Raw genomic sequence first — 27,006 nt, 5'->3', positions numbered from 1 at the left:
GCACACATTCCGTTAGCTATGAGAGCAAAGATACTAAAACGTCATGTAGTCTGAAAAACTCCACTGTACAATAATGAAAGAGTGAAAGTGAAAAAGGCAAATAATATGATATAATGAAAATAGTTTTGACTTTACAGATCCCCTGAGTCTTGGGATCCCTGGACTACAATTTGAGAATCACTGATAGAATTCTTCCTCAAAACAGTATCCAGAATGGTCTTTTTTTTTTTTTTTAAGTTTTTTCTTTTTAAGATTTAAGACACACAGAGAAACAGTGAGAGAGGGAACACAAGCAGGGGGAATGGGTGAGGGAGAAGCAGGCTTCCTGCCAAGCAAGAAGCCTGACGTGGGACTTGATCCCAGGACTCTGGGATCATGACCTGAGCCGAAGGCAGACGCTTAACGACTGAGCCACCCAGGCGTCCCCAGAATGGTCATTTAAGAATGAAAATGTCATTCCTTTGCCATCGATTATAGGATAAATCCAAAGTTGTTACCATGGCCTATGAGACCTTATAAAATCTAGTCCTTGCTTACCTCATCAGTATTATCTAGTTATTACTTTCCCTGGAAGTTTTTTGTTGTTGTTGGCTTGTTTGTTTTTAAGATTTTATTTATTTATTTGTCAGAGAGCGAGACCGTACAAGTGGGGCGGAGAGTGGCAGGCAGAGGGAGAAGCAGGCTCCCTGCTGAGGAAAGAGCCTGATGTGGGACTCGATCCCAGGACCCTGGGGTCATGACCTGAGCTGAAGGCAGACGCTTAACTGACTGAGCCACCCAGGCGTCCCTCCCTGGCAGTTTTTATCTTTAGCCATACTGATCTATCTTATGGTCATTTCTAAAAAGTGCAATGTTTTTTCCTGTTTTGGGACCTTCAAATAAGATATTTCTTATGCTTCCCATATTCTTCCTTACCCATCCATCCTCACACTTCTACCTTCTTTTCCTTACTCTTGCCTATATAACTCTTCATGCATGTTTGTTAGTTGTTAGCTTTTAATTATCATTTAACTTTCCCTGTACTAGGCCGGATCTCTGTTACGTATTCTCTGAGCACCTTGTATTTCCTTTATGCTGATTCTAATTGTAACTGATTTGTGCTTGAGAATATCTGTGATTATATATCTATCTAGGGGTTCTCCTAGCCTTATAGAATTCAGGTTCCAAAAGAGCAAAATTGAGACATGCCTTGGCTCACTAATGTTTCTGCAACACATGGTAGAGTGGTTGGCCATTCCACGAGCTGAGTAAATACTGGTTAAATAAATGAACATTATGCATTTACTCAGTTTTTCTCCTAATATGGGATATTTGCTTGGAAACATCAAGAATACATATTTCCAAATTGAAACTTGGCAACTTGTAAGGGTTCCTGTACCTGTTAGGGTCCAGTAGCATCACTTAAATAGGATAGTTCTGTGAAGAGGACATGGGTGGCTAGAGTCTGTGTGGGTAATGCTTTTTATTTGGAATTTATAGTATGAGTGAGTAAAGTATTTTTGCCTCACTGGATTCATACCTGAAAATTAGGAAATCTTAGTTATTTTAGAGGGTATAGAAGTATAAGACATTTTATTTGAACCTAGAAATGTATAGGCTACAGCTATGATTGTAATGCTTTTATATTCTTAGGAGGTTAATATTTTTCCCATTTTATTTTTTTAAGCGTTACCGAACTCCTTCTAGATCCAGATCAAGGGATCGTTTCAGACGTAGTGAGACTCCTCCACATTGGAGGCAAGAGATGCAGAGAGCACAAAGAATGAGGGTATCAAGTGGTGAAAGATGGATCAAAGGGGATAAGTAAGATTTACCTATATTATTTCACATGTAGTGACAAGTATTTCGCTTTTTACTCTTGTACATAAAGTTCAATTTATAGCCATTTCAATTGTTTCTGAATATTTTTAAAAATACAGAATACCATTTTGGCTAATAATGGACATCATCCTTTTTCTAATAAAATTCCAGAAAGCTTTTTTTCTCCTTTATTTTAGGAGTGAGTTAAATGAAATAAAAGAAAATCAAAGAAGTCCAGTTAGAGTAAAAGAGAAAAAAGTAACTGATCACAGGCATGTGTCTGAGAGTCCAAACAGAAAAAGTGAAAAGGAAAAGAAAGTTAAAGACCACAAATCTAACAGCAAAGAGAGAGACATCAGAAGAAACTCAGAAAAGGATGATAAGTATAATAAAAACAAAGTGAAGAAAAGGGCCAAATCGAAAAGTAGGAGTAAGAGCAAAGAGAAATCCAAGAGTAAAGAAAGAGATCCGAAGCATAATAGACATGAAGAAAAGAGGGTGAGGTCAAGGAGTAAAGAAAGGGATCATGAGATTGTTAAAGAAAAAGAAAAGTCTGATTCTAAAGGAAAAGATCAGGAAAGGAGTAGAAGTAAAGAGAAGTCTAAACAGTTAGAATCAAAAAGTAACGAGCACGATCATAATAAAAGTAAGGAAAAGGATAGACGTGCCCAGTCTAGAAGTAGAGAACGGGATACCACTAAAGGCAAACACAGTTACAATAGTAGAACAAGGGACCGAAGCAGAAGCAGGGACAGGAGCAGAAGAGTGCGATCCAGAAGCCACGACCGAGACCGCAGCAGAAGCAAGGAGTACCATAGATACAGAGAACAAGAGTACAGGAGACGGGGAAGGTCCCGAAGCCGAGAGAGAAGGGCAACGCCGGGAAGATCAAGAAGTAAAGATAGAAGGAGGCGGAGGAGAGATTCACGGAGCTCAGACAGAGAGGAGAGTCAAAGCAGAAACAAAGAAAAACATAGAAACCAAGAAAGTAAGAGTTCACACAGAAAAGAAAATTCTGAGGGTGAGAAAAGAATGTACTCTAAAAATCGAGATCATAATAGCTCAAATAATAGGGAAAAAAAGGCTGATAGAGATCAAAGTCCGTTCTCAAAAATAAAACAAAGTAGTCAGGACAATGAATTAAAGTTCTCCACATTGAAAAATAAGGAGGATGAGAAGACCAGATCCTCAGTGGAAAAAGAAAACCAAAAATCAAAGGGTCAAGAAAATGACCACATACATGATAAAAATAAAAAATTTGATCATGAATCAAGCCCTGGAACAGATGAAGACAAAAGTGGATGAGTGAGTTGTGTAAACTTCTTATTTCCATTCTGCTCAAATTTTAAGTTTTAGAGACTTGCTGATGAATCTCCTTTATGTTGTTTTCCTCTTTTCATTGTTTTTGGGTTTTATGTTTGTCCTTTTTTTTTTTTTTTTAATGTGGACTTTATTGAGTTGATCTTTTGATAATCTGCAACCTGGATAATTTGTACTGCTAAAGTTTTAATAAACTTGAAATGAGAAAAACACTTTGGTGTAATACTGTGTGCTGTGTTTAACTATTTCATGTATGCATTTTTGTGTTGCAACAATCAGCCAATAGCAAATATGCTATTCTACATCCCACTTTGTGTGATTAGCCAGTTGAAAACAAGCATAACTGATTGTTGGAATACATTGTTACAGAAGCTTGTGTTTCTCATGATTAAAGTAACTTTAGAAGCCACTAGATAGAAGAAATCTTGTATAGATTTTCTGATTGCATTTAAGTAGAGGCTTGCAGCAGCAGCAGCTTTTAATTAACACAGAAAAGCAGGATCCTAATAACTTGAGATCTTAAGTCATCACTTTTGATTTTATAGTAATTTGTGCTTTAAAAGTTATTTATATTGTACTGCCTATGTTATTCTTTGTAATTCCACTCGTAGCTTGATGCATACTAATTTTTCCTGCCTAGTTTTATTTACTTAACTGTTTACAAAAATAGTTGAGTAATTTTTTCAGTTGATGTACTGATTGAGTTTGACTTGCTGTTATACAGCATCTGACAGGAACTGTACCTTGGAAGATCAGATTGTAATTCTCAATTCTATGTTGCTTTTGGTCTGGAGAGAGGAAATTTTTGCTTTGGGGAACATTGTTTTATAATTACTCTTACCTTTCTCTAAAATGAAGATATTTTTCTCACTAAAACATACCACTTGTGCAGGTCTTTAAGTCAGATTCTAAAAATTGTTAGTATTGACATACTAACTTCCAAGATTTCTCTTTGGCCACTGATCTATATAGAGTTGAGTGTTAATTCTGCATGGTTCTTGTTTTGGATTTGGTTTTTTAACTTGAGCTGACTTCTCTAACTCTCATAGTTGTGAGTTTCAAATGGCAAGAAAATGCATCTGTTCTATATATATCACAATAGGGTATAGCATGTTTATGACTCTGGTTTCTTTCTATTCAGATGGCTTTATACCATTACTGTTAACATTATTTAGCTTGGCATGTGCAACATTGCCACGTAGAGTAGAGTAGAAAGTTGCAAAATTTGATAGCTTACAGAGTTAAACAGTAAAAGATACCCAAAGTCCATTTAGAATTTTGTGTGTTGTATATTGCTATTTTTGTGATGTGTGGCCTTTTTTTCTGTAATTTCTCTTCTAAATAAAATATTGAACATCCAGCAAACACAAAACCTGCCTCATTTGAGAAGAAATTTCAGAATTCCAATTAATAGTAGCCTTTAGAGTGTTTTGTACTTTCATATTTGTCAATGTAGTATCAACTCTTACCAAGGTAGAACCCAGTAACTACTCAGTGCTATTTGTACTGAGCAAAGCAGTGCTTAACATAATACTTCCCATTAATGATTAATACAGTAATGAACATTTGGCATTGTGGTAGCTGTTTGCATAACAAATAATAGGTAATGATTATAAGATTGTTTGGAATATCTTGAAGCAAATAATCCACAATGAAGTCTTTCTAAATTTTTTTTCCTGACGATAAAAGTGATAGATGTTTATGATAATCTGGGGTGATTGATTCCTTAGAGACTTGACCACAGACCTACTTTAGGGATGATTGAGTCTTGAGTTCCCAAGCTATATAATCTGTTACATATTTTAAATTAGTTATTGTCTTTAAATTCAGTAAATTACATTTTTAAAATATCTGTTATAAACTATTTGAGCTTCAAGGTGCTATTTTAAGAAAGGTTTTCTAATAACAATTAAAAAAAAAAAACCCATGCTAGGTAAAAATACATGTTGTCTGATCACAGAGCTGTATCTAGTAAGAATTATAGGCAAGTAACCACAGGGAAAAAATTTTAGCAATTTCTGTAAGTAGTATTCTCCTGTTCTGGTTATCAAAAGAGCAACTCCATGCTAAGCATTTATAGACATTTAAAAACTTAGTTTTTATAGTAGAACAGATATGGTGAAGAAATTGAGATGAAAGATGACAATCAGATTTTATTTTCAGAATAAAAACATTTAGAAAATAATTAAACAGCATTAACTGTACCTCGTCTGCCTTTATATCTGAATAGCACATAGCTCAAACAGTCCTTTTATTGCATTTTTAATAGTTGTGCCACCTTTAGCTTTTACTTTGATTATACTCCTTCCTGAAAGCTGGCTCTTTCCTGTCAAATTGATTTTATAGTTAAGTCTGAGCTTACAGTTTACCTCAAACTATCTTTGACTTCATATCCTCTAAAGATATTTAATTGGTTTATTTTATTGTTTGGCAATATGAGAATTTTTTTTCATGATTATTTCATTCTTTTTTGGGGGTAAACCATCTGCCACAAATTGACACAACAGATTAATGTTGATGAGCAGTAGAGAATCTACTGGGTTGCTTCAAAATATTTTTAAATTACAGTTAATGAGTTCATAGAGCATTGTAATTTCTAATAGAGTTCCTTAAAGCCCTCACAGAAGTTTCAAAGAATTTGATAAATCTATCTTTGCACAAGTGTGATACTGATTCGTATTGGCTTTGCTGAATGGCCTTTGATTCTTATACCCAGTGAAAGGTATGAAACTGAAAAGTAAACATTTCTTAATATTATGGACAGGAACACATTGGGTTTCTGGTATTTTGAGTAATGATATTAAAGGACAATTCTAATTTGTTTTCAAGTTAGTATATGGAAAAGTTAGGGGTTTTTTTAGTAGCTCACTATGCTTTTTCATCCAGGTGGCAGTTGTTTTTCATCACACTTTGAACCTTTTATAGTGAATTTCTGTAGAAACTTGTTCCCTTTCCCTTCACTGGAAGGTACTTTAAATATACACCATATATATATAGTTGATTGATATAAAGAAACATAAAATGGGTATTTTCCTGTCTTCTTTCGGTCATGTTTACTATAATTATTCAGTTTAGTATTCATACATTTACAGTTGAATAAACTCCAAGGATTGTAGATTTATAACCTGTTTATTGTGAAAAGAGATGTTTTGTTACAATACTCGTTTTAAAAATTGATAAACTCCAGGAAGGGCAGCATTGGTTGACACCTGCCTATAGCGGGTTTCCCAGCTGCCTTTAAAGGATTCAGACAAATGCAAACGCTGGCCTGTGGTGTAACACAAGAAGTAAATATTAAAAGAAAAATCACATAAATAAAAATCCATCAGCAAGGTTGGAGAAGGGAGTTGTTGAGGGGTTTTGTTTGTTTTTAAGTATAGGAAGAAATTGTGGGGTTAAGTTGTGTTTCTGGTTTTTCTTTTTTCTTTTTTTTTTTTTTTTAAGCAAATGCCTGTGTTACCAAAAGCCCTTGCTGTATATTTTGTTTCTGTTTTGTGTGTTTCTAGTACTTTGAAGGATTGATAAATGAATTGGTTATTTGTATGTGGGGATGTTAAAAGTCGTGGCTGCTCTCTTTGTGGAAGGGAAAAATTCAAGTGAAGTTAATGCACTTCTTTTCCTAGCTCAAAAGTCACTGTGATGTATATTTTTTTAATGAAATTTAGGAATAAAGCTGTTGTCACAATTGTATTAGTTTCAAAATGCTGCTTCTCTTATTAGTCTAGTAACTGTTAAAACTGTTTTCTGCAAACTGCATTTTACAGAATTTAAATTCTGAAACTATCAACTTTTATAGTTAAACATTGTATTAAATAAACTATAACAGTTTGTTTTGTATTTTTAAAATTACTGTTGTATTAGTTATTCAACCTTTATTTTTATTAAAAGCTAAATAATGAAGATAAATCAACTAAAATATACTTTTATTTTACCCATGGGGATATAGAATTTGTATTAGGAAAAACTGAGCAAAGAGTTTAACAGTACTGAGCTTCTTTAGGAATTTAGTCGCAGTGATGATTTCCAGAAGGTTTGGAGATAAATTCTAGTGTAAATGTTTAATCATAATGTTTCAGATTACAGTGTGTCTTTTGCCTCAGCAAACTTAAGGTTAGATTTGGAATTTGCATTACTGTCTACTGGAATGCTACCATTTGCTTTTTAATTCCTCCAAATTTCTCAGCATTGGGAACATTGTATTATATCCTGTGCCTGCCAGTTTTAATATAACACTTGACATTGTAAAGCCATATAGATGTTAATTGACTCGTAAAACAAATCGTTTAGTTTTTGGTTCCTTGTTTGGTTTCATTTTTATTTAAATTAGATATATTTAGGGAAAATGCACCAACTTGAAAGTTAGTCACTGAAAATATATATGGTTAGATAAAAATGTTCTGACCATTCAGTGGTTTATATGTGTTAAGAGGTATTAAATTCTTGAATTCTGGAGTGTTTTTAAATGCTTTATTTAGCCAGAAGAATATGTAAAATGTGAGTGCTTCATATGGACTGTGTAAATTAATTGTGTATTAAAATACTTTTAGTATCAATTTGTTTTTTCTATTTTCATTGCTTTTTAGGCTTCCTTCTTAAACATATTTCCCAACCTAATACTGGTATTTCCTTTTTATTTTTAAGTGCTGATTGATAATTTTTACACCTTTCCCCCCTCAATACCCAAATACATATCTTAGCCACACATTTATTTTTTAAAGGACTAATTTTATTTATTAAAAAGATTTTATTTATTTGAGAGAGAAAGCACAAGTGGGTTGGGGGGAGGGCAGAGGAGAGGGATAAACAGACTCCCCGCTGAGCAGGGAGCCCAACGCGGGCCTCAGTCCCAGGACCCTGGGATCACAGCCTGAGTCAAAGGCAGGTGCTTAACCGACTGAGCCACCCAGGCACCCTTAGCCACATTTTAGCTATGGATTTCTTATCCTATTGGCAGATTACAACAGTTGTGTTTCCACTGTTCCGAGTGCCTTGCAACTCAGTTTTTGTCACTCAATTGTTTTGTGATTAATTTTTAAGACTGCATAGTCCTTTTGTTTTTAAAATGTGCTTAACTCTAGTAGACCAGCCCAGTTGAAAGTAATACGATGAAACTGTTTACATAAGGGAAGAAAACTAGTAATGTCTAATGTTTTATGTTCTTCACTGGGATAAGTTCGTTATAAAACATTTATGAAATTAACCATTTTGTAGAAACATGTTTCCTGTGTTGTAATGTGAAGATAGCTTCATCCAAAACTAGTAATCACCCCCAAATATACAGTACTTTATTAAACAATTTAAAGAAGAAGATACGTGGCAGAGGTTCCCTGACTTTATTAGTTCATTGAGCCTTTGCATCTAGGTAATTTTTAAAATGGTGGCAACCCTAGGCCAAAAGAACTACTGAACAATTTAGTAGCCCTGTGAAAAAGGAAAATACCTGTATTTTGCTCTTAAACACATTCACCAATGGGATAATATGTGAAACTTAGTCATTGTACAACTCAAACCTTTGAGTCACCTGTGTATACCTGTGTATCAAATTGCTTATATAACTACTTGTAGAAAAATTACTTCAACTAACTCGAAAACAGTAATTTACACAAGTCTAGCAAGATGCACTCTACAAAATAAACCACAAGTCATAAACTAATCCTTTTGTTAGCAATAATATTGGTAGTGTTTGAAACTAAAAAGTATTGAAATAAATTTCTGCTGAAGAGAAAAATACAATGCAATATTATTCAACTGTAAAAAGGAACAAGTACTGATAATGGTATAAGATGGATGAAACCTGAAAATAGCTAAGTGAAATAGGCCAGACACAAAAGGCCACAGTATGATTCCATATAATTATATGAAATACCCAAAATAGGCAAATCCATAGAGACAAAGTTGCCAGAGGCTGTGGAAAGGGAGGGGAAGTGGGAGGTGACTGCTTAGGTACAGGGTTTCCCTTTGGAGCAATGAAACATTCTGGAACCAGATATGGTAATGGTTGTACAATATTATAGCTATACTTGTAGCATTAAGTACGTATTTTTAAAGACTAAAATTACACTTTGTTGTGTATGTATTATCAAAGGGATTAAACTTTGGTAGTGAAGAATCTATTAGAACAGATGTAATTGCACTTAGATGAAAAGCAGCTTTATTAACAAATTATAAGCATAAAATTCACTTATTTGTAGCTCATATTAGCTACAACTTAAGTCTTCTCAATCTTAAACTTTTTTCTACCATGTAAAACCTAGCTTTCCCTTAGACTTTTGAAAATTACTATATTTTGATCCCTGAGAGTTATAGAAAGGGAGCTGGACTCCGGTGCCATCATTTGCCTGATAACTGGGTCTTAATCCACCTCTGTTCACAAAAACTGGTCCACAGCCACCTCCATGTCCTTCCTGTACAGCTTTTACAAGAGGATAAATATATTTATTTGTTGATTCAGACTCAAGTTCAATTACTTCTCTGGCATAATCTTGAAATTCCTTCTCCTTTTCAGCCACAAGAGCTTCAGTAAGTCTGCAATACTCTAATTCTGCTTGCTTTTCTTGCTTTCTGTTAAATTTATTTTTGGCCTATTTGGGAAAGAAAGAAAATGCAATTTCATATTGGTAAGATCAATTTTCTAAATATACGTAGCATTTGAAGTTGTAGATAGAATTTTCTAAACTCGCTGATAGGTGACAAGCTCTGAATTAACAACTACAATTGATCCTTGAACAACACAGGGGTTAGGGATGCCATCCCCTGGCACAGTAAAGAATTCATGGATAACTTTTGATTCTGCAAAACTTCTAATAGCTTCCTGTTGACCAGAAGCCTTACTATACATAAAGTTGACACATTTTGGATGCATATATGTATTATATGCTGCGTTCTTAAAATAATGTCGTTTTCTTAATTTGGGGTGGGTGTATTTCTAGGCTATGTGGTTCATCTCCAGGTTTTTTCAAATGGTAGCAAATCTCCAAAAAATTTCCAATGTATATATTGAAAAAAATCCATGTGTAAATGGACCCCCAAAGTTCAAACCTGTATTGTTCAAGGGGCACCTGTATATAGTATAATTTCAGAAACTCCCATGCTTCTCACAATAGTATGCTCAAAGCAGTGGCTCAGTGAAACGATAGTCTTATGCAATAACATATCTTCAAACAAACAATATAACAAAGTAGTTAAAAGCATGAACTTTAGGTAAAAATTAAATGAGTTTAGAATCCTGTTTCTACCATTTATAAAAATGTGTACTTTGGCAGGTATAGAAAACTTACCGATCACTGCCTCCAACCCCTCCACTTTTTTTTTTGAAGATTTTATTTATTTGACAGAGACACAGAGAGAGAGGGAACACAAGCGGGGGGAGTGGGAGAGGGAGAAGCAGGCTTCCCGCAGAGCAGGACCCTGGGATCACGACTGAGCCACCCAGGCACCCCCCCTTTTTTTAAAAATCTCTACACAATGTGGGGCTCAAACTCACCACCCTGAGATCAAGAGTTGCATATTCTTCAACTGGGCCAGCCAGGTGCCCTTCCCCCATCTACTATTCTGAAAGAACTCACTGAAATCCACTGTTCTAAGTCAGCCCAATATACCATGTGACCCAGCCAAATAAGATTAAATCAGCAGTGAATATCTGAATGAAATTAAACCAATTACATTTTCTTTTCCCAAGAACTTGAATTTGTAACAAGTGACATTTATCAGTGTAGGTTGGTTGATCTGGAACTGGTTGGAGTACTCTAAGCGATTTACCAAAAGCCAATATATATCATAATTTTTTTCTTTTAACTCTTTATATTTGCAAAAATATTGTTCTTTTAACTGATTTTATGAGGTGATTTTAATGAAGTCTGATTGACAACTTTTTGTCTTAGCATTTTAAGAAATGCTGAGTTTGAGTTTGTAAAAAATTGAGTGATTTTGTCTACTTAGGAATATAATATTTATGAAAATATTTTCCTAAATCAGTAACCAGCACTTAAGTATAAAAGAGCCCAAACCTGATAACTACTGTACACTGAAATTTATAAATAAATAGAGCAACCATACCATACTAAATACCATACTAAATTCAAAATTAAAGTTTATGTGCTAAAAGGATTATGTGCTATTTGTTGAATCGGTGATACAATATCAGGAGTTTGAAAAAGTAGAAAATGCCCTTCAAAAAGATTGAGAAAATCAGAAAAAGCTAAAACCACTCTCATAAAAGGTAAAATGCTATAATTTGGGAACTTAAAGAGCAACTAGGATATGTTTCTTTGATAGCAATTTGTGAAAAGATTTTAAGGAAGCAAGGAGAAACATCTCAAGTACAGAAAGGAAGTGACAAGGGAAGGAAAGGATTAGTATAATGGATCATATGATTGATGCCTCAATTTTGATTGCATTAAGCATAAGTAGATTTATAAAGAAACTTTTAAAATATTGTTTTAAATTCCTAAAAATTGTAACAGATGGGGGGAAATAACAAGCATCTTTAGGAGATGCTAATTATTTTGAATACTGGAAGATAAAGGGAGGGGATCAAGTATTTATTGTCTTTTCTTTAAAAACTGTACCTCAGGGAAACGAAATTGTTGATCATGAAAAGTTCTTTGAAGACTTGAGCAAATGAGTAAGAAGAAATGAAAGACTATCAATATCTTGCCACCTCATGAACTGAGAGATCTAGGCAATAGTCATCAAAGGCTGTTCATGTCACAGAAAGTGACAACGGTCACCATGTGCCTTCTGATGGAAGTATACAACACCATGTAAGACTAATTTTCACCAAAGACTTGAACCTGAATCTGACCTCAACTAGATTTTACCTGAAACGCAGGAAACAATAAACTACACAAGAGGGGTTCAACCATAAAAATCTGACTGTAGTAATTCTAAAAGACAAACCCTGTAAACCAGTAAAACCCCTCAACAAATAAATTGGAAAACAATAAAAGACAAGAAGGGAGAACTTAAGAAGAGAGGGGTGGAGGAGGAGTGTTAGATAAGAGACTTGAAAGACATACAACCAAATAGAATATATGGACCTTATTTGATCCTGATTAAAACAAACTAAGGGGTGCCTGGCTGGCTTAGTCCATAAAGCATGTGACTTCTGATCTCAGGGTCTTGAGTTCAAGTCCCACATTGGGCACGGAGTCTACTTAAAAAATTTTTTTAAAAACCAACAAACTAAAAAAAATACGAGATAATTTAAAGGAAATTTAAAGACTGAACATTAATTGGTTTAGATGTAATAATGGAATTGTGATTATGTAAATTTGTAAAGAGTCCCTGAGTTTTGAGAGATATAGACTGCATTGATAAAATGATACCTGGGATTTGCTTCAAAATAATATGGCAGATCCTACTTCTGGCAATGGCTACATGAGGAGGTTGGCCATTTCCCCTCTATAAAAACAAGTTTAAATTCTCATTTCAAAGCACTATTAAATGATCATGTATAAGCAACCACTTGAGAAATGTGTTTTCATGAAAAACTGCTACTAAATCAGGTAAGAACTGTAAGCTTTTCTGGGGGATATTGCTATCCCTCCAGCTCCTCCAGCTCGGGTGGTGAAAACTTGCAGATTTGCTGGACAATGATGACAGATTCCATTTGGATTGAGTAGCAAAGCAGCTAGAAATTTAAGGGGGAGATTCTGGAAGTGAGATAGGCATAGAAGGGCTGAAATAATAAACTCTGTGGACATCCTTGTCTCATTGATAAACTACACATTCACACAAGAGACCCCAGGGAGCTTAGCAAAAATTAAAAGCCTGGGGGAAATTGTGAATTTGCTGTTCTTAGGAATAACATCCTCAACCCACACATAGCTTGTGCGGCAGGGATAAAAGCATCATTGTCTTAACATCACTGAACTGAACATAAACTCCACCCACATTACTGGTTGACTGTCAAACTGTCAATCTGCTGAAAACCAAAAATAAAGAGAAATTGTTGAAACCAGCAAGAGAAAAATGATGCATCACATTCAGGGGACCAACAATATGATTAACAGCAGATTGCTAATGATAAACAATGAAGGCCAAAGATGATGGAACAATATATTCAAAGGGCTGGGAAAGAATGATATCCAGTAATTCTATACTCAATGAAATGAAGACAAAGACATTTCCACAAACACATAAATAATTTATTGCTAACCCACCTGCACTACAAAACATGCTAATGGAAGTCTTCAGGCTGAACAGAAATGGCCAAGAAACATGAAAAGATGCTCAATATCACTCATCACTAGGGAAATGCAAATGAAAACCACAAGTGAAACCCACTTCAAACCTATTAACGATGGCTATTATAAACAACAACAAAACCATCAACAACAAACCCAGAACAGAACAAATAATGAGTATTCAGAGAAATTGAAACCCTTGAATATTGCTGGTGGGAATGTTAAGTGGTATAGCTTTATAGAAAACAGTATGGTCATTCAAGGGGCACCTGGGCGGCTCAGTCGGTTAAGTGTCTGACTTGATTTCAGCTCAGGTCATGATCTCAGGGTTGTGGGATTGAGCCCTAGATAGGGCTCCATGTCCAGTGTGGAATCTGCTTGGGATCCTCTCTCTCCCTCTGCCCCTCCCCCCACTTGTACTCTCTTTCTCTCTCAAAATAAATAAAATCTTTAAAAAAAATAGTACAGTGGTTCTTAAAAAAGTTAAACCTAGAATTACCATATAATCTGGCAATTCTATTTCTGTGTATAAAAACAAGCAGGACTCAACGGACACTTGCATACCAATATCCACAGAAGTATTATTCACAATAGCCAAAAGATGGAAACAACTCAAATGTCCATGGATGGATGGATGTATAAACAAAATGGGGTATATACATACAATGGAATATTATTCAGCCTTAATAAAAAGAGGAAATTCTGACACATGCTGCAACATGGATGAGTCTTGAAGACATAAGTAAAATAATACAGATACAAAAAGACAAATATGATTCCACTAACATGAGGTACCTGGAATATTCAAATTCATAGAAACAGAAAGTAGAATAGTGGTCACCAGGGACTGGGGGAATGGGGGAATGAAAAGGTACAGAATTGCAGTGTAGGATGATGAAAAAGTTATGGAGATGGATAGTGGTGAGAGTAAATGCACTTAATGGCCCTGAACTGGTACACTGAAAAACGGTTAAAATGGCAAATTTTATGTTATGTATATTCTACCACATTAAAAAAAATGTTAAAACACAATAATAAAACAAACAACCCAGGGTACTTGGGTGGTTCACTCGCCTTCAGCTCAGGACATGATCCCAGGGTTCTGGGATGGAGCCCCACATCAAACTCCCTGCTCAGCGGGGAGTCTGCTTCTTTCTCTCCCTCTGCTGTTCCCTCTGCTTGTGCTCTCTCTCTCTCAAATAAATAGAATTTTAAAAAACCCAACCAACTCAAATGAATAAATGGCAAAAGATCTGAATACATACTTCATAAAAGAAGGCACACAAATGTCTATAAAGGACATGAAAAGATCTTCAAAATCTTTAGTCATTAGAGAAATGCAAAACAACACCATGAGATATCACTATGCTAGAAATAGTTCAAATTAAAGGATAACAAAAGCAAGTGTTGATGAGGATGTGGAACAGTTTGTCCTTGCATATGTTGCTGGTAGGAATGGAAAATGGTATAGCCATTTTGGAAAACAGATTTAAGTCATAAATGATTGGATGCCAGGTCCTCTATATGTGTTCTAAAATCTCTGGTACCCCTATCACCCCAACTCTGAAACCTATGAGATCCCAATCAACATAATCTCTGGCCTATAGTTATAAAGAGGGGGAAAAAAGTAAAATGAAGAAGATAAGCATCATGGCCTGCTGTATGCAATTGCATTTTCTTTAATATTTACTAAAGCACAATAGACACTGAAGAAGGATAAATATTTGTGCAAAAGACATAAACCTAGTATGGGAACTTCAATACCTATAAAAAGAGAAATTAACTTCACATTTTTTATGTATTTTATTGTGTCATATCCATAATGATCATTTGATCTTATTTGACAGATGAAACCACTCGGGAAACAGAAAACTAGCATCAACTCTACATTACATATTTACTGTTAAAATAAGTATAAACATTTAAGAATAATTACCATTTGCTGAATATGGGCATCTCGAACTTCTTGTCGTTCTTTATCAGCTTTGCGTTTTTTCTCCTTTTCATGCTCCTGGAAAATCCGATCTGCTTTCAGGATAGCCAGCAATTGTTCTTTATCCTGTAGTTTCCTCTGTCTTTCTTCTTCCTCTTTATTTTTCATCTAGATGTTAAAAAGCAAAGGGAAACAATTTTTTTTTTTTTTAACCAACCAGTGCTCTCTAATAAAGCACAGTTAGAAAGCTCCAAGCAGAAAGCCTGGAGCAATACAGGGCAGAAGTTACAGGTACCTGGGCTGATTCCCACATGATCAGTTTACTTTGGTTTTATTCTATTTCCCCAATAACAGGAAACACACAATGAAAACTTGAGTGATACTGGTTTAAAAAATAAAATACAAGAACAGAATAGCAAGATCTTCTCAAGGTAGGGGAATATTTGTAGGTAAAAAATTTACTGCTATAATGTTTATAAACTATCCAAATTAAATGTTACGACAGTCAATTATGTAGGAGATAAGGATTATCTGAAGGATTAAGAAATACAGAAATGGGTAATTTTTATTTGGTTAGTCTTAAAAACACTCAAATGTATATTAAGTGAATAACAATTTTTGCACTTCAGATGGTTCTGAAACAGAAGAGATTATTTTGTGTCTATCAATATCTTATTTGTAACTGATTATCATGGGATCTTCTGTTAGAAATTAAACATGGTCTGATTTCAAGAATATAGGAAGATAACTCATACATTGTTTTTCAAATCTTTGCTAGGTTTTGTCAGAGAGGGAGAGGGAATGGAAACTACAGTGGAAAGGACTTAAAATTTTTTTTAAATTTTTATTTGTCGTAATTGAATTGCTTACCACAACAGCTCTATATTCTGCAATCGCTTTTAATTCTGCTTTGTTTTTTTCATATTTTTCTTTTTCTCTTTTTTCCCATTCAGCCTCAGCTTCTGCAGTATCTCTAGCAATAATCAAATCTTCATTGTCAAGTTTCTCTTTTATCAGTTCACTCAGCACGTTATTTATTCTTTCTCTCCTTTCTTCCATTAGCCTATAACAAAATAACCATCACTTGTTAAATCTTCATGAATAGATTTGTTATGGAGCCAATATAATTTCATTAGAAATCAGATATTTTAGGGGCACCTGGATGGCTCAGTCAGTTAATCAGCTACCTTCAGCTCAGGTCATGATCCCAGAGGTCCCAGGATCAAGCCCCACATCGGGCTCCTTGCTCAGCTGATAGCCTGCTTCTCCCTCTCCCTCTCCCTCTGCTGCCACTCTGTCTACTTGTGTTCTCTCTCTATCTCTCTGTCAAATAAATAAAATCTTAAAAAAAAATCAGATAATTTATAGTTTTTTTACAAAACTGAAAGGAGCCCCAATGCTCCTTATATGTACTGATTATTTTAAGTGGAAACTATTTTTAATACTTTTATTTTTAGAATACAGCATATTTTAAAGTAATACATATAATATCTTGTGTACATGCGTGTGTATGCATGTAGGAAATAAAGTATTAAAATTCTCACAATGAAAAAATTTTCAAAATACTTAATCGGATACCCTGCTTACTCTAACATTGGAGGCTTAGGTTATAAAATAAATCAACAGCCTTTCTTTAAATGAAACCTCAAAAATATCTAGTAAAAGTTACCAAATCCTGAATAAATCCATCCTCTTACTATATAGTCTGTTTATAATTTATTCATAGCACTTTATTGACTTCATCTATTTATATGAAGGTAGACAATGTCCTTTTACACTATGAGATTCCTGAGCTCAGAGAATGGGTAAGTCCTCTCTCTAGTTCAGAGCCAAGCATGGTGACTGGCACATCATTAACCATAACTAGGTATTTGTTAAAGGAATAGGGGCATTTTCATTTAGGATTGGGCAAAAAATACTTTCAAATTTAGATGTGACAGATTCACTAATTTATGGAATGAATTTGCAAAGCAATGTGGGAGAAATGATAAGAAAGGACACAGTGCAGGGCGCCTGGGTGGCTCAGTTGGTTAAGAAAGGACACAGTGCATATCCCAAGGAAATTACAGTCTAAAGTGGAGAAAAGACATTTAAGCAAATAACAATACATGGCAAAGGGTGATACATGCCAGTGAGAAAGCTAGAAAGTGATATAGGCAGATGAGTAAAAAGGAAGGCTTCATGGGAAAGGTGACATTGCATCTAGACTTTCAAGAACAATATTCTAAACACTTTTATTGATTGCCTACTATGTTCCAGACATTATTCCAGGTGCTGGGGATATAATAGTAAACAAAAAGATTAAAAATCTCTGTTCTTCTAGAACTTTCATTACAGCTGGGGTAGAGGGATAGTGAACAAAGTAAATAATTAAAATGGTGCTATATCACGCAATGAGGAAAAAGCAAGCAATTAAACAGATAAGCAATGTGGGGGGCGGGGCTGCAATTTTAATTAAGGGAGTCAGGGAAGGCCTCACTGAGAAGGCAACATCTGAGTAATGATCCTTTTGAAAGAGTTTAGGGAGCTCAGCATTCCCCAGAGAGGGTACAGGAGAAGTCCAGTGTGAGTGATGAGGAGGCAAAGAAGGAGAGAATAGTACAAGATAAAGTCCAAGAGATGAGGCTGGGGTCAGCTGGGAATTAGGATGATGGAGAGTCTTATGGGCCTTAGTAAATACTCTACAGATGATATAAAGCCATTGGAACGCTCTGCACAAGGCAAAAGTGGAATGTAGACAGAAACACAGTGTACTGAAACTGGCCTCCTCTCTCTGACCTCATCCCAAACTTATCACTAAGGTAAGCAATGACCTCCATATCTGACATTTCATTTTTCAAATCTCATTAAGGGGCACCTGAGTGGCACAATCAGTTAAGTGTCCACCTCTTGGTTTCTGCTCACATTGTGATCTCAGGGTCATGAGATCAAGCTCCCTGTTGGGCTCCACACTCAGTGCAGTCTTCTTAAGACTCTCCCTCCCTGTGCCCCCCCACTCTCTCTAAAATAAATACATAAATCTTTAAAAATCTCATATAATCCCTCTATTGATCTAACATCAATGGCTGCTCACCTTCATTTCTTACCTACTCACCACAGGTGAGCTCAGCTGTATCCACAGTTCCAACTACCACTTATATATCAATGGCTCACAAAGCTATTTCTAGCTCATATCCCTCCCCTACAGCAGAGATTTCACTATTTCCAACCGACCACCAGATAGATGTCCTTGATATTCCAAGGGAAACCTAACTCTGAAATCATCATGTCACTAAATGCCCTAGTTATAAATAATGACTTACTCTTTTTTTTAAAGATTTTTTTTTTAAAGATTTTATTTCTTTATTTGTGAGAGAGAGTGCACAAACAGAGGGAGAAGCAGGCTCCCCGCAGAGCAGGGAGCCCGATGCGGGGCTCGATCCCAGGACCCTGGGATCATGACCTGAGCCGAAGGCAGACACTTAACCGACTGAGCCACCCAGGCATCCCAAAACATTTAATTTATTTATTTATGTGTGTGAGAGAGAGAGAGAGAGTGAGAGGCAGAGGGAGAAGCAGGCTCTCCAGGACCCCAGGATCACGACCTGAGCCAAAGGCAGACACTTAACCGACTGAGCCAGCCAGGTGCCCTATAATGACTTATTCTTAAAAACTCCTCTCATATCACAACTTCTGATTTATAAGAATTTCAGATAGTACTTTATTAATTATATGAATTACTTTTAAAAGCTTACCTGTGTGTTTCAGCTTCTTTTTCTTTCCCTATTTGTGTAAGACGCTTTTTTGCTTTGATAAATTTTCTAATCTTTTCATCTTCCTCCTCTTGCTGCTGCTGTTCTACAGCTTTGATGATATTTTTGTCATTCATATGTTCCTTGGGGGAAAAAACTGTGTATTATCACAAAGAAAAATATCTTTCAACATATGAATATCTAATAAGAACTTATCAAATGGTCCAAGTTATTTCTCTCTTGGGAATTTATCCTAAAGAAACAATCAGAGATACGCATTAAGCTTTATGTACCATGTACTTTATCCCAAAGTTATTTATAAGAGTGAAAAATTGGAAACCTCTAAATCTTTAATAATGAAGAAATGGTTAAATTATACTCTCAATGATATGGGAAGATACAAATAATATAATGGGTAAGTGGGGGGAAAGGAGAATATAAAATACTACACAGCAAATTTCAGTTTTGCAAACATATATGGGTACAAGTTTATAATCTATATACTATTGGAAGAAATATATCAAATGTTAATAGTTATCTCTGGGGTATGAGATTATATATGTGACTTTTCATCTTAATGCTTTTCTGTATTTCCTTTCAAATATCTCATTTCTTTAAAATATGTAATTAAAAATAATTCTAGGGGAGCCTTGGTGGCTCAGTCAGTTAGGCAGCCAACTCTCGGTTTTGGCGGGGGTCATGATCTCAGGGTTGTGAGATCGAGCCTCACATTGGGCTCCATACTCAGCAAGGAGTCTGCCTGAGATGCTCTTCCTCTCCCTCTGCCCACCTGCTTCTGCCCCTCCCTGTACTTTCTTTCTCTCTCTCTCAAATAAATAAATAAGGGGTACCTGGGTGGCTCAGTTAACTGTCTGCCTTTGGCTCAGGTCAAGATCTCAGGGTCCTGGGATCAAGCCCAGGTCAGGCTCCCTGCTCAGAAGGCAGTCTCCTTCTCCCTCTGCCCCTCCCCTCACTTGCGCTCTCTCTCTCTCTCTTTCATAAATAAAATCTTTAAAAAAATAAATCTTTAAAAAATTCTATAATCAGGGGTGCCTGGGTGGCTCAGTCGCTAAGCGTCTGCCTTCGGCTCAGGTCGTGATCCCGGGGTCCTGGGATCGAGCCCCCGCATTGGGCTCCCTGCTCCACGGGAAGCCTGCTTCTCCCTCTCCCACTCCCCCTGCTTGTGTTCCCTCTCTCGCTGTGTCTCTGTCAAATAAATAAAAAAAAAAATCTTTTAAAAAAAATTCTATAATCAGAAAAAATACATTAAATATTTTCATCAATTTTCATTTAATGTTTAAATAGTTAATATACTTCTATGGTACACAAATTAAAAGTATTTAAATAATACATGGTATAAAGTGTCCTTCCTTCCCCATCCACTGTCTGTCTCCCTATATTCCCAATTCCTCCACCAGACTTGATCACTGTGAAAATAGTTTCTTGTCCAGACTTTCTTTTCCCATATACACAAGAAAAGATACAGATATATAGTCTAACAAAACATTTTGATATAGGTCATTATTTTTCAAAATAAAAATCTGTTCATATCAGCATATATTCCATGATTCCAGCCTGAGTCAGCCATCATAAAAATAGGTGCCTTTGAACACAATAGTCTGGATATATAGATATTAGTGTATTTAGTTACTGTACGTAGAAACCAATTCTAGTGAAGATGCAACACTTTATCTTCCAATATATTTATAACTCAGGGTCTACTATGCACCTAGCATTCTTAAGTACTCTCCTATCTTATGGCTATTACTTTTAAAAGCCCATAATCTGGTTAGGAGAAGCATTAGTCAACATGAAACGCTAATAACAATATCAAACTGTTAAAGGTGATTGTTTTGAATGATTTCTTAAAAGTTTTATTTTGCTGGTTTTTTTCTAAGTTTATTGTAATGTTCAGATTTTTTTTCATAGGAAAGAATAGAGTTAATTAACACAAAGTTAATTCTCATTTTTAAAAGTTGAAAGCCTCAGCTCAAGGTCACATTGCTAGTTCGTGGCAGAGTTAGCATTCAAACGTCTGTCCCATTCCAAAGTGTCTTGGAGAGATAAACATATTGCATCCATGAAACAAGAATAAGATTTTATGCAAAAGGAACAATAGCATTACAGGTAAAACTCTTGGAAATTAAAACTTTGGTAGCTAATTGGTAGCTTAATTTGGTAGCTTATTTTATTTTTTTTAAGATTTATTTATTTATTTGAGAGAGATAGAGCAAGGAAACAGGGAGGAACAGAGGCAGAGGGAGAGAGAGAATCTCAAGCAAACTCTGTGCTGAGCATGGAGCCCAACTCGGGGCTCAATTCCATGACCCTGAGATTATGACCTAAGCCGAAATCAAGAGCTGGATGCTTAACCGACTGAGCCACCCAGGTACCCCTTGGTAGCTAAATTTAAAATTCAATAGAAAGTTTAAAAGACAAAGTTGAGAATAACTCTCAGAGTCAAACAAAAACCAAAAATGGCAGGAACAATTAATAGCCTACCCAAGATTCTTTCTTCTTTTTTGCATTAGCAGCAGGACCCAGATTTTGTTCAGAGTGGCAACATGCTCATCTAAAAAGACTGTATTTCCAAGCTTTCTTTTCAGCTAAGTATGTCTAATTATGACCAATGAGATTTAGTGGAAATCGTTAAGTGAAACTTCTGGAAATGTTCCTTAAAAGGAGAATAGATAGTTGGGCATTCTTTTTTGTCCTTCTTGCTGCCTAGAATGTGGATATGAGGGCAAGAGCTCCAGCAGCCATTCAGGGCCATAGGGCAACTTTGAGGACAGAAGCCATCTATGTTCCAAGAATAGCAAAGCAAAAAAAGAGAAGCCATTTCAGTCCCTGTTGATTCTGGAGTTGCCATATCAGCCTTGGAATGACTACTCTGCACTTCAAAGTTTTAATTTATTTAAAGTACTATTACCTTTGAGCCTTCCCCTAACTAAAAAAATGAGAAAAGTTTTTTTTTAATTACAGCATCAATTCAGAAAGTCCAATGTGTATCACAGGGGTTCTAGAACAGAAGAGACAAAATGGAAGATTATACAAGAAATAAAATAAGAAGAATTTCCAGGATGAAAGGAATATATGTTTCCAGATTGAAAGCATCAACTGAATGCTCAGCAAAATAATAAAAAAGAACTATACCAAAGTATGTCCCTGTAAAATAAAAATGACCCGGAAATCTTTCAGAAAGAGAGAGAAAAATAAAATACAACAGATCACATAAATAGGCTGAAAAACCTAAATGGCATCATACTTCTCAACAGCAATACTGGAAGTCAGATGATCATGAAACAATGAATACAAAATTCTGAATTCTGAACCAAAATTCTATATCCAGTCAAACCATAAAGCAAATATGACTTTAAATGACAACCTTTTCAAGTAAGAATTTTAAAAATTGATCTGTATACCCTTTCTTAGGAAGTTACTTGAAGATGTATTTCAGTAAGATGAAGAAGTAAGCTAAGAAAAAGGAAGGCATGGAATTCAGGAAATGGGAACTGCAGCCCAGGAAAGTGACCCAGGGAAGTCCCAGAATGACAGCTGGGCAGGAGGCCCAGAGAAGGATGGACGACTTGCATAGGGGAGCTCTAAGAAAATCAAGAACATAGATAATTTAATATTACTTAGATGAATATTTGAAAACTAGTATCAATATACATTTGACAACTTAGAGAACATATGGGAAAAAACTAAGGTATATAGTCATCAAAGCAAATACACAATTATTTTAATCACAGAAAAACATTTATGCAAGCAAAGAAATATAATCATGGTATATTACTTGGCTCTTCAGAGAACAATATTTATATAATAATAATGATTTAGCTAAAATTGTGACATAATTATTTCAGGGGAAGGGGAGAATGGGAAGGGGACAGCATTAGAAAAGAGCTAAATCCTCAACTACCAGGCCAGAGAGACAATGTCTAAAATTGATAAATCAAGACACAAATCTTTAGAACTTGATATATTTTTTAAATATGCACATAATTTAGAATATAATTTCATATCAGAACAAACAACTAAGAGAACCTGGAAGTGGCTGTCTCCCTGAAGCAGAAGGGGAAAGCAAAGAACTGCTACTCTTCTTTTAAGCCTTTTGGTGGTGTTTGATGTTTAAATTCTATGCATGTATTACTTAAGAATAAAAACTAATTTTAAAGAAAAGAATGTAAAAATTAGGGGTGCCTGGGTGGCTCAGTTGTTAAGTGTCTGCCTTCAGCTCAGGTCATGATCCCAGGATCCTGGGATCGAGCCCTGCATCCGGCTCCCTGCTTGGCGAGAAGCCTGCTTCTCCCTCTCCCACTCCCCCTGCTTGTGTTCCCTCTCTCGCTGTGTCTCTCTCTGTCAAATAAATAAATAAAATCTTTAAAAAAATGTAAAAATTACAAAATAAAGTGAGTTGCAACAGGCACAAAATAACTATTACATTTATTGAGCACTTATTAACAGTGCAGCAGACACGGAACACACATCACCCGATTCATTCCTCACAACTCTCATTTAAAGGATAAGAAGATGTGGGGCGCCTGGGTGGCTCAGTTGGTTAAGCATCTACCTTCGGTTCAGGTCATGATCCTGGAGTCTTGGGATTGAACCCCGCATCAGGCTCCCTGCTCAGTGGAGAGTCTGCTTCTCCCTCTGCCCCTCACCCTGCTTGTGCTCTCTTTCTCTCAAATAAATAAATAAAATCTTTAAAAAAAGGATGTGAAAATGTATTTACTTGAAAAAAAAGTCTCATTCTTTTCTTTCTTGTTCATGCATGAGAGCACATCCACATAAATCCATAGCAAATAGAGCTCCCCCAAAAGTACACTTAGAAACCCAACCAATGACAAATCGTTTTCTACTCCACAATTATTTATAAAAAATATATTAAAAGTCATGCATTGGACTTTATACATATTTTTAAAGATTTTATTTATTTATTTGACAGAGAGAGAGAGAGATCACAAGTAGGCAGAGCAGCACGCAGAGGGAGGAGAAGCAGGCTCCCCGCTGAGCAGAGAGCCTGATGTGAGACGCAATCCCAGGACCCTGGGATCATGACCTGAGCCGAAGGCAGACGCTTAACCGACTGAGCCACCCAGGTGCCCCTGGACTTTATACATTTTTTGAATAAATGCTGTATTTTTAACTTACAGAAAACAGTCTTCTGCTTTCATTTATCTCTTCTTTTTTCTTTTCTAGTTTTTTCCTCATTTCTATTTCGTATAATGCATTTTGTCGCTTTATTTCCTTAGCATCCTTTTCTTCATGTTTTCTCCTTCTTTCTTCTTCCTCTTTATGTTCCTTGATTCTAAAGTAAAAACATAACCAAATTGAGAGCAAAGCAGAAAAATAGGTTATATTTTGAAGAAATGAATTAGATTCTTACCTGGGATGATTTGAAGCTGTGGGGAAATTTGTGAATTTCTTTGGGACAAGAACAGATATATAAAAAGCAGTAATTAAAGCCAAATCTAATTTTGGTTAGCCCAGAATTGCCAATATTTTCCTTTCTCCAAAATTTGTTTCATTCCTGACCAAAATTAAGTCCTATACTAGATTCAAATGTTCCTTTCCTTTAGAAAGAACTAGGTAAGTGAATGACAGTATAGTGGAATGGTGACATTATTTTACAGAAAAGTCCTTAATCCTTAGTGTTTCTCAATTTCAGCACTACGGGTCTAGCCTCTTAGGAAGTGGGCTAGCCACCTTGGCTGTCATTCTTCGTCTAGCCAACATTCAGTAGCTATTGATGCCTTCTGTGTGGTAAGCCACACAGGGCTTACTTGTGAGTTCTTCAGAGATCCTTGAGCACCCTCCTTACTGTAGGGCTGTGATCTGGGAAATTTAGCTCCAGCTCTACCTCTTCAACCCACCTTCCCAGCTCCATCACCATCACTACCATGAGCTTCCACCATCAGTACTTTATTGCAAACTCTGAGTGCCCTCATCTGGCAATCAAGCCTCTGCATACTGGCAAGGCGGCTCAGCCTGAGATGCCTACTTGCCCGTGCATCCTTGTCAGCCAATCAAGTGTGCAGGCTGCTCTATTGCCATTCTCTATCTGCTGTCTCTAATTTTTTTCCTTCCTGAACAGGTAGACACAGGGTAGATCAACAACACACTTACATTAAAAAAAGACTGAGGGGGTGCCTGGGTGGCTCAGTTGGTTAAGCGACTGCCTTCGGCTCAGGTCATGATCCCGGAGTCCCGGGATCGAGTCCCGCATAGGGCTCCCTGCTCGGCGGGGAGTCTGCTCCTCCCTCTAACCCTCCCCCCTCTTGTGCTCTCTCTATCTCATTCTCTCTCTCAAATAAATAAAATCTATATAAAAAAAAAAGACTGAGGAATAAAGCTTTCTTTCATATGCACCCAATCCAAAAGAATTTTTTCTTGGAGTCTCATCGCTCAGCTCCAGAGGGGGAAATCCCCTCCCCCAGTGCCATGGAGGAGCACACAGGTGAGCTGGTAAGCGCATGTGGTATCAGGAAGCCAGCGCAGGACAGGAGATCCCCAGCTGATACATCTGTACAGAGTAAGCAGCTTCAGAGCCGCAGCCACTTTCTTTGGGAGGAGCTAAGAAAAAAGTCACCGTCGGCTACAGCTAAACCAGGTTTTTTTTTTTTTAAGATTTTATTTATTTATTTATTTATAGGTGTCATTTTATTTTTTGAAGATTTTATTTATTTGACAGAGAGAGACAGAGCGAGAGAGGGAACACAAGCAGGGGGAGTGGGAGAGGGAGAAGCAGGCTTCCCGCTGAGCAGGGAGCCCGATGTGGGGCTCGATCCCAGGACCCTGGGATCATGACCTGAGCCGAAAGCAGATGCTTAACGACTGAGCCACCCAGGCGCCACTACAGCTAAACCAGGTTTATGATTGTCCTAAAAATACTAGATTTTCAAAAAAATTTTACTGTATATCTAGTTTGTTAGATTCTTAGAAGAAGATTCTTTGAACTGGTGAGAAACCCACCTGATGAAGTATGGGAGAACAAAATTCCAGCCAGTGGGAAAAACCTGTGAGAAGGCCCTGAGGCAAGCAAAGGTTTGACAGGTGCTCAAGGCCTGGGAGATTGGTATGATAGAAGTAGAATAAGTGAAGGGAAGGAGTGGTAGGAAAGGAGGTTGACAAGATGAGGCCAGATCACACAAGGCTTTGTGGGAGATGGTCATTTCCATTTTTTTTTAAATGAACAGAATGCCACTGAAAAGTTTTAGGTGGGAGAATATGATCAATTTTTATTTTAATAAAATCTCTCTGGATGATGAATTAGGAAGAGAGAACAGGAGGCCAGTTAAGGGGTTGATGCAATAATCCATTGGGACATGAGGGTGGCCTGGACTAAGATGACAGTAGTAATTTTAAGATTCATTTTGGAGAAAAAAATCCAACATCAATTGCTGATAGATCTGTTGTGGAAAATAAAGAACATGAAAAATTGAGGTTTATTCCTAGGTTTCTGATTTGAGCAACTGAGTGGATAAAGGTGCCACTAGAAAGTCCACTGTGGAGGTGGAGAATCAAAATTTTATTTCATATTAGACATTTTAGATTTTTTATATCTATGAGACTTCTAAATGGAGATGTCTTAAAGGCAGTTGGATATGTGAAGCTGGGACTCAAAGGAGTGGTCTGAACTAGAGTTAAAAATGTGGAAGTTATTAGATTTAAGATGGGTTTTTAATCATTAGGAATGGATGAAGATCACTTAAGCCCTCATATCTCTCTCTGCTTTTTCTCTAGATGATCTTATCCAGGGGGAAGTGATGCAAACTATCCTATGATGATTTTTCCTTCTGAGAAGCTGATGAGATTAACAGTTAACTAAGTGAGCTGTTCTTAAGCAAGGTCTATTGGCCCCTTCCCGGAGAAAGGCTTACCTATCAATAGAAGGAAACAGAATTATATGCAGTATAATAATCTACAGATACTGTTAAATTTCTTTTCAATAATTATGTTTAAGGGGCACCTGGGTGGCTCAGTCAGTTAAGTGGCTGCTTTTGGCCCAGGTCATGGTCCTGGGGTTCTG

General features: G+C 36.3%; 2 protein-coding genes across 5 annotated transcripts in view; one reads left to right on the top strand and one right to left on the bottom strand.

Moving 5' to 3' along the window:
• PPIG (peptidylprolyl isomerase G) overlaps positions 1–7,673 on the top strand; it is a 53,232-nt gene extending 45,559 nt beyond the window's left edge. For all 4 annotated transcript variants that reach the window (XM_025853449.2, XM_073882834.1, XM_025853473.2 and 1 more), the window contains 2 exons: positions 1,667–1,803; positions 1,998–7,673. In XM_025853449.2, the coding sequence (XP_025709234.1) occupies positions 1,667–1,803; positions 1,998–3,105 (1,245 nt within the window). In that variant the 3' untranslated portion in view covers positions 3,106–7,673. The remainder of the gene's footprint in view (positions 1–1,666; positions 1,804–1,997) is intronic.
• Positions 7,674–9,248: 1,575 nt separating this feature from the next.
• The window catches only part of CFAP210 (cilia and flagella associated protein 210), a 33,686-nt gene continuing 15,928 nt past the window's right edge, over positions 9,249–27,006 (bottom strand). Inside the window, exons 5-9 of the mRNA XM_025853152.2 lie at positions 24,129–24,285; positions 18,975–19,114; positions 16,111–16,303; positions 15,244–15,408; positions 9,249–9,701 (exon numbers count right to left, since the gene is read on the bottom strand). Of these exons, the coding sequence (XP_025708937.2) occupies positions 9,357–9,701; positions 15,244–15,408; positions 16,111–16,303; positions 18,975–19,114; positions 24,129–24,285 (1,000 nt within the window). The 3' untranslated portion in view covers positions 9,249–9,356. The remainder of the gene's footprint in view (positions 9,702–15,243; positions 15,409–16,110; positions 16,304–18,974; positions 19,115–24,128; positions 24,286–27,006) is intronic.

The sequence above is a fragment of the Callorhinus ursinus genome, unplaced genomic scaffold (genome assembly GCF_003265705.2).
Source record: "Callorhinus ursinus isolate GAN/ISIS: 27379988/994484 unplaced genomic scaffold, GSC_fseal_2.0 scaffold2, whole genome shotgun sequence".
In the NCBI taxonomy this organism is placed as follows: domain Eukaryota; kingdom Metazoa; phylum Chordata; class Mammalia; order Carnivora; family Otariidae; genus Callorhinus; species Callorhinus ursinus.
The sequence above is the reverse complement of the archived record's forward strand: the minus strand, read 5'-3'. Positions and strand labels throughout refer to the sequence as shown.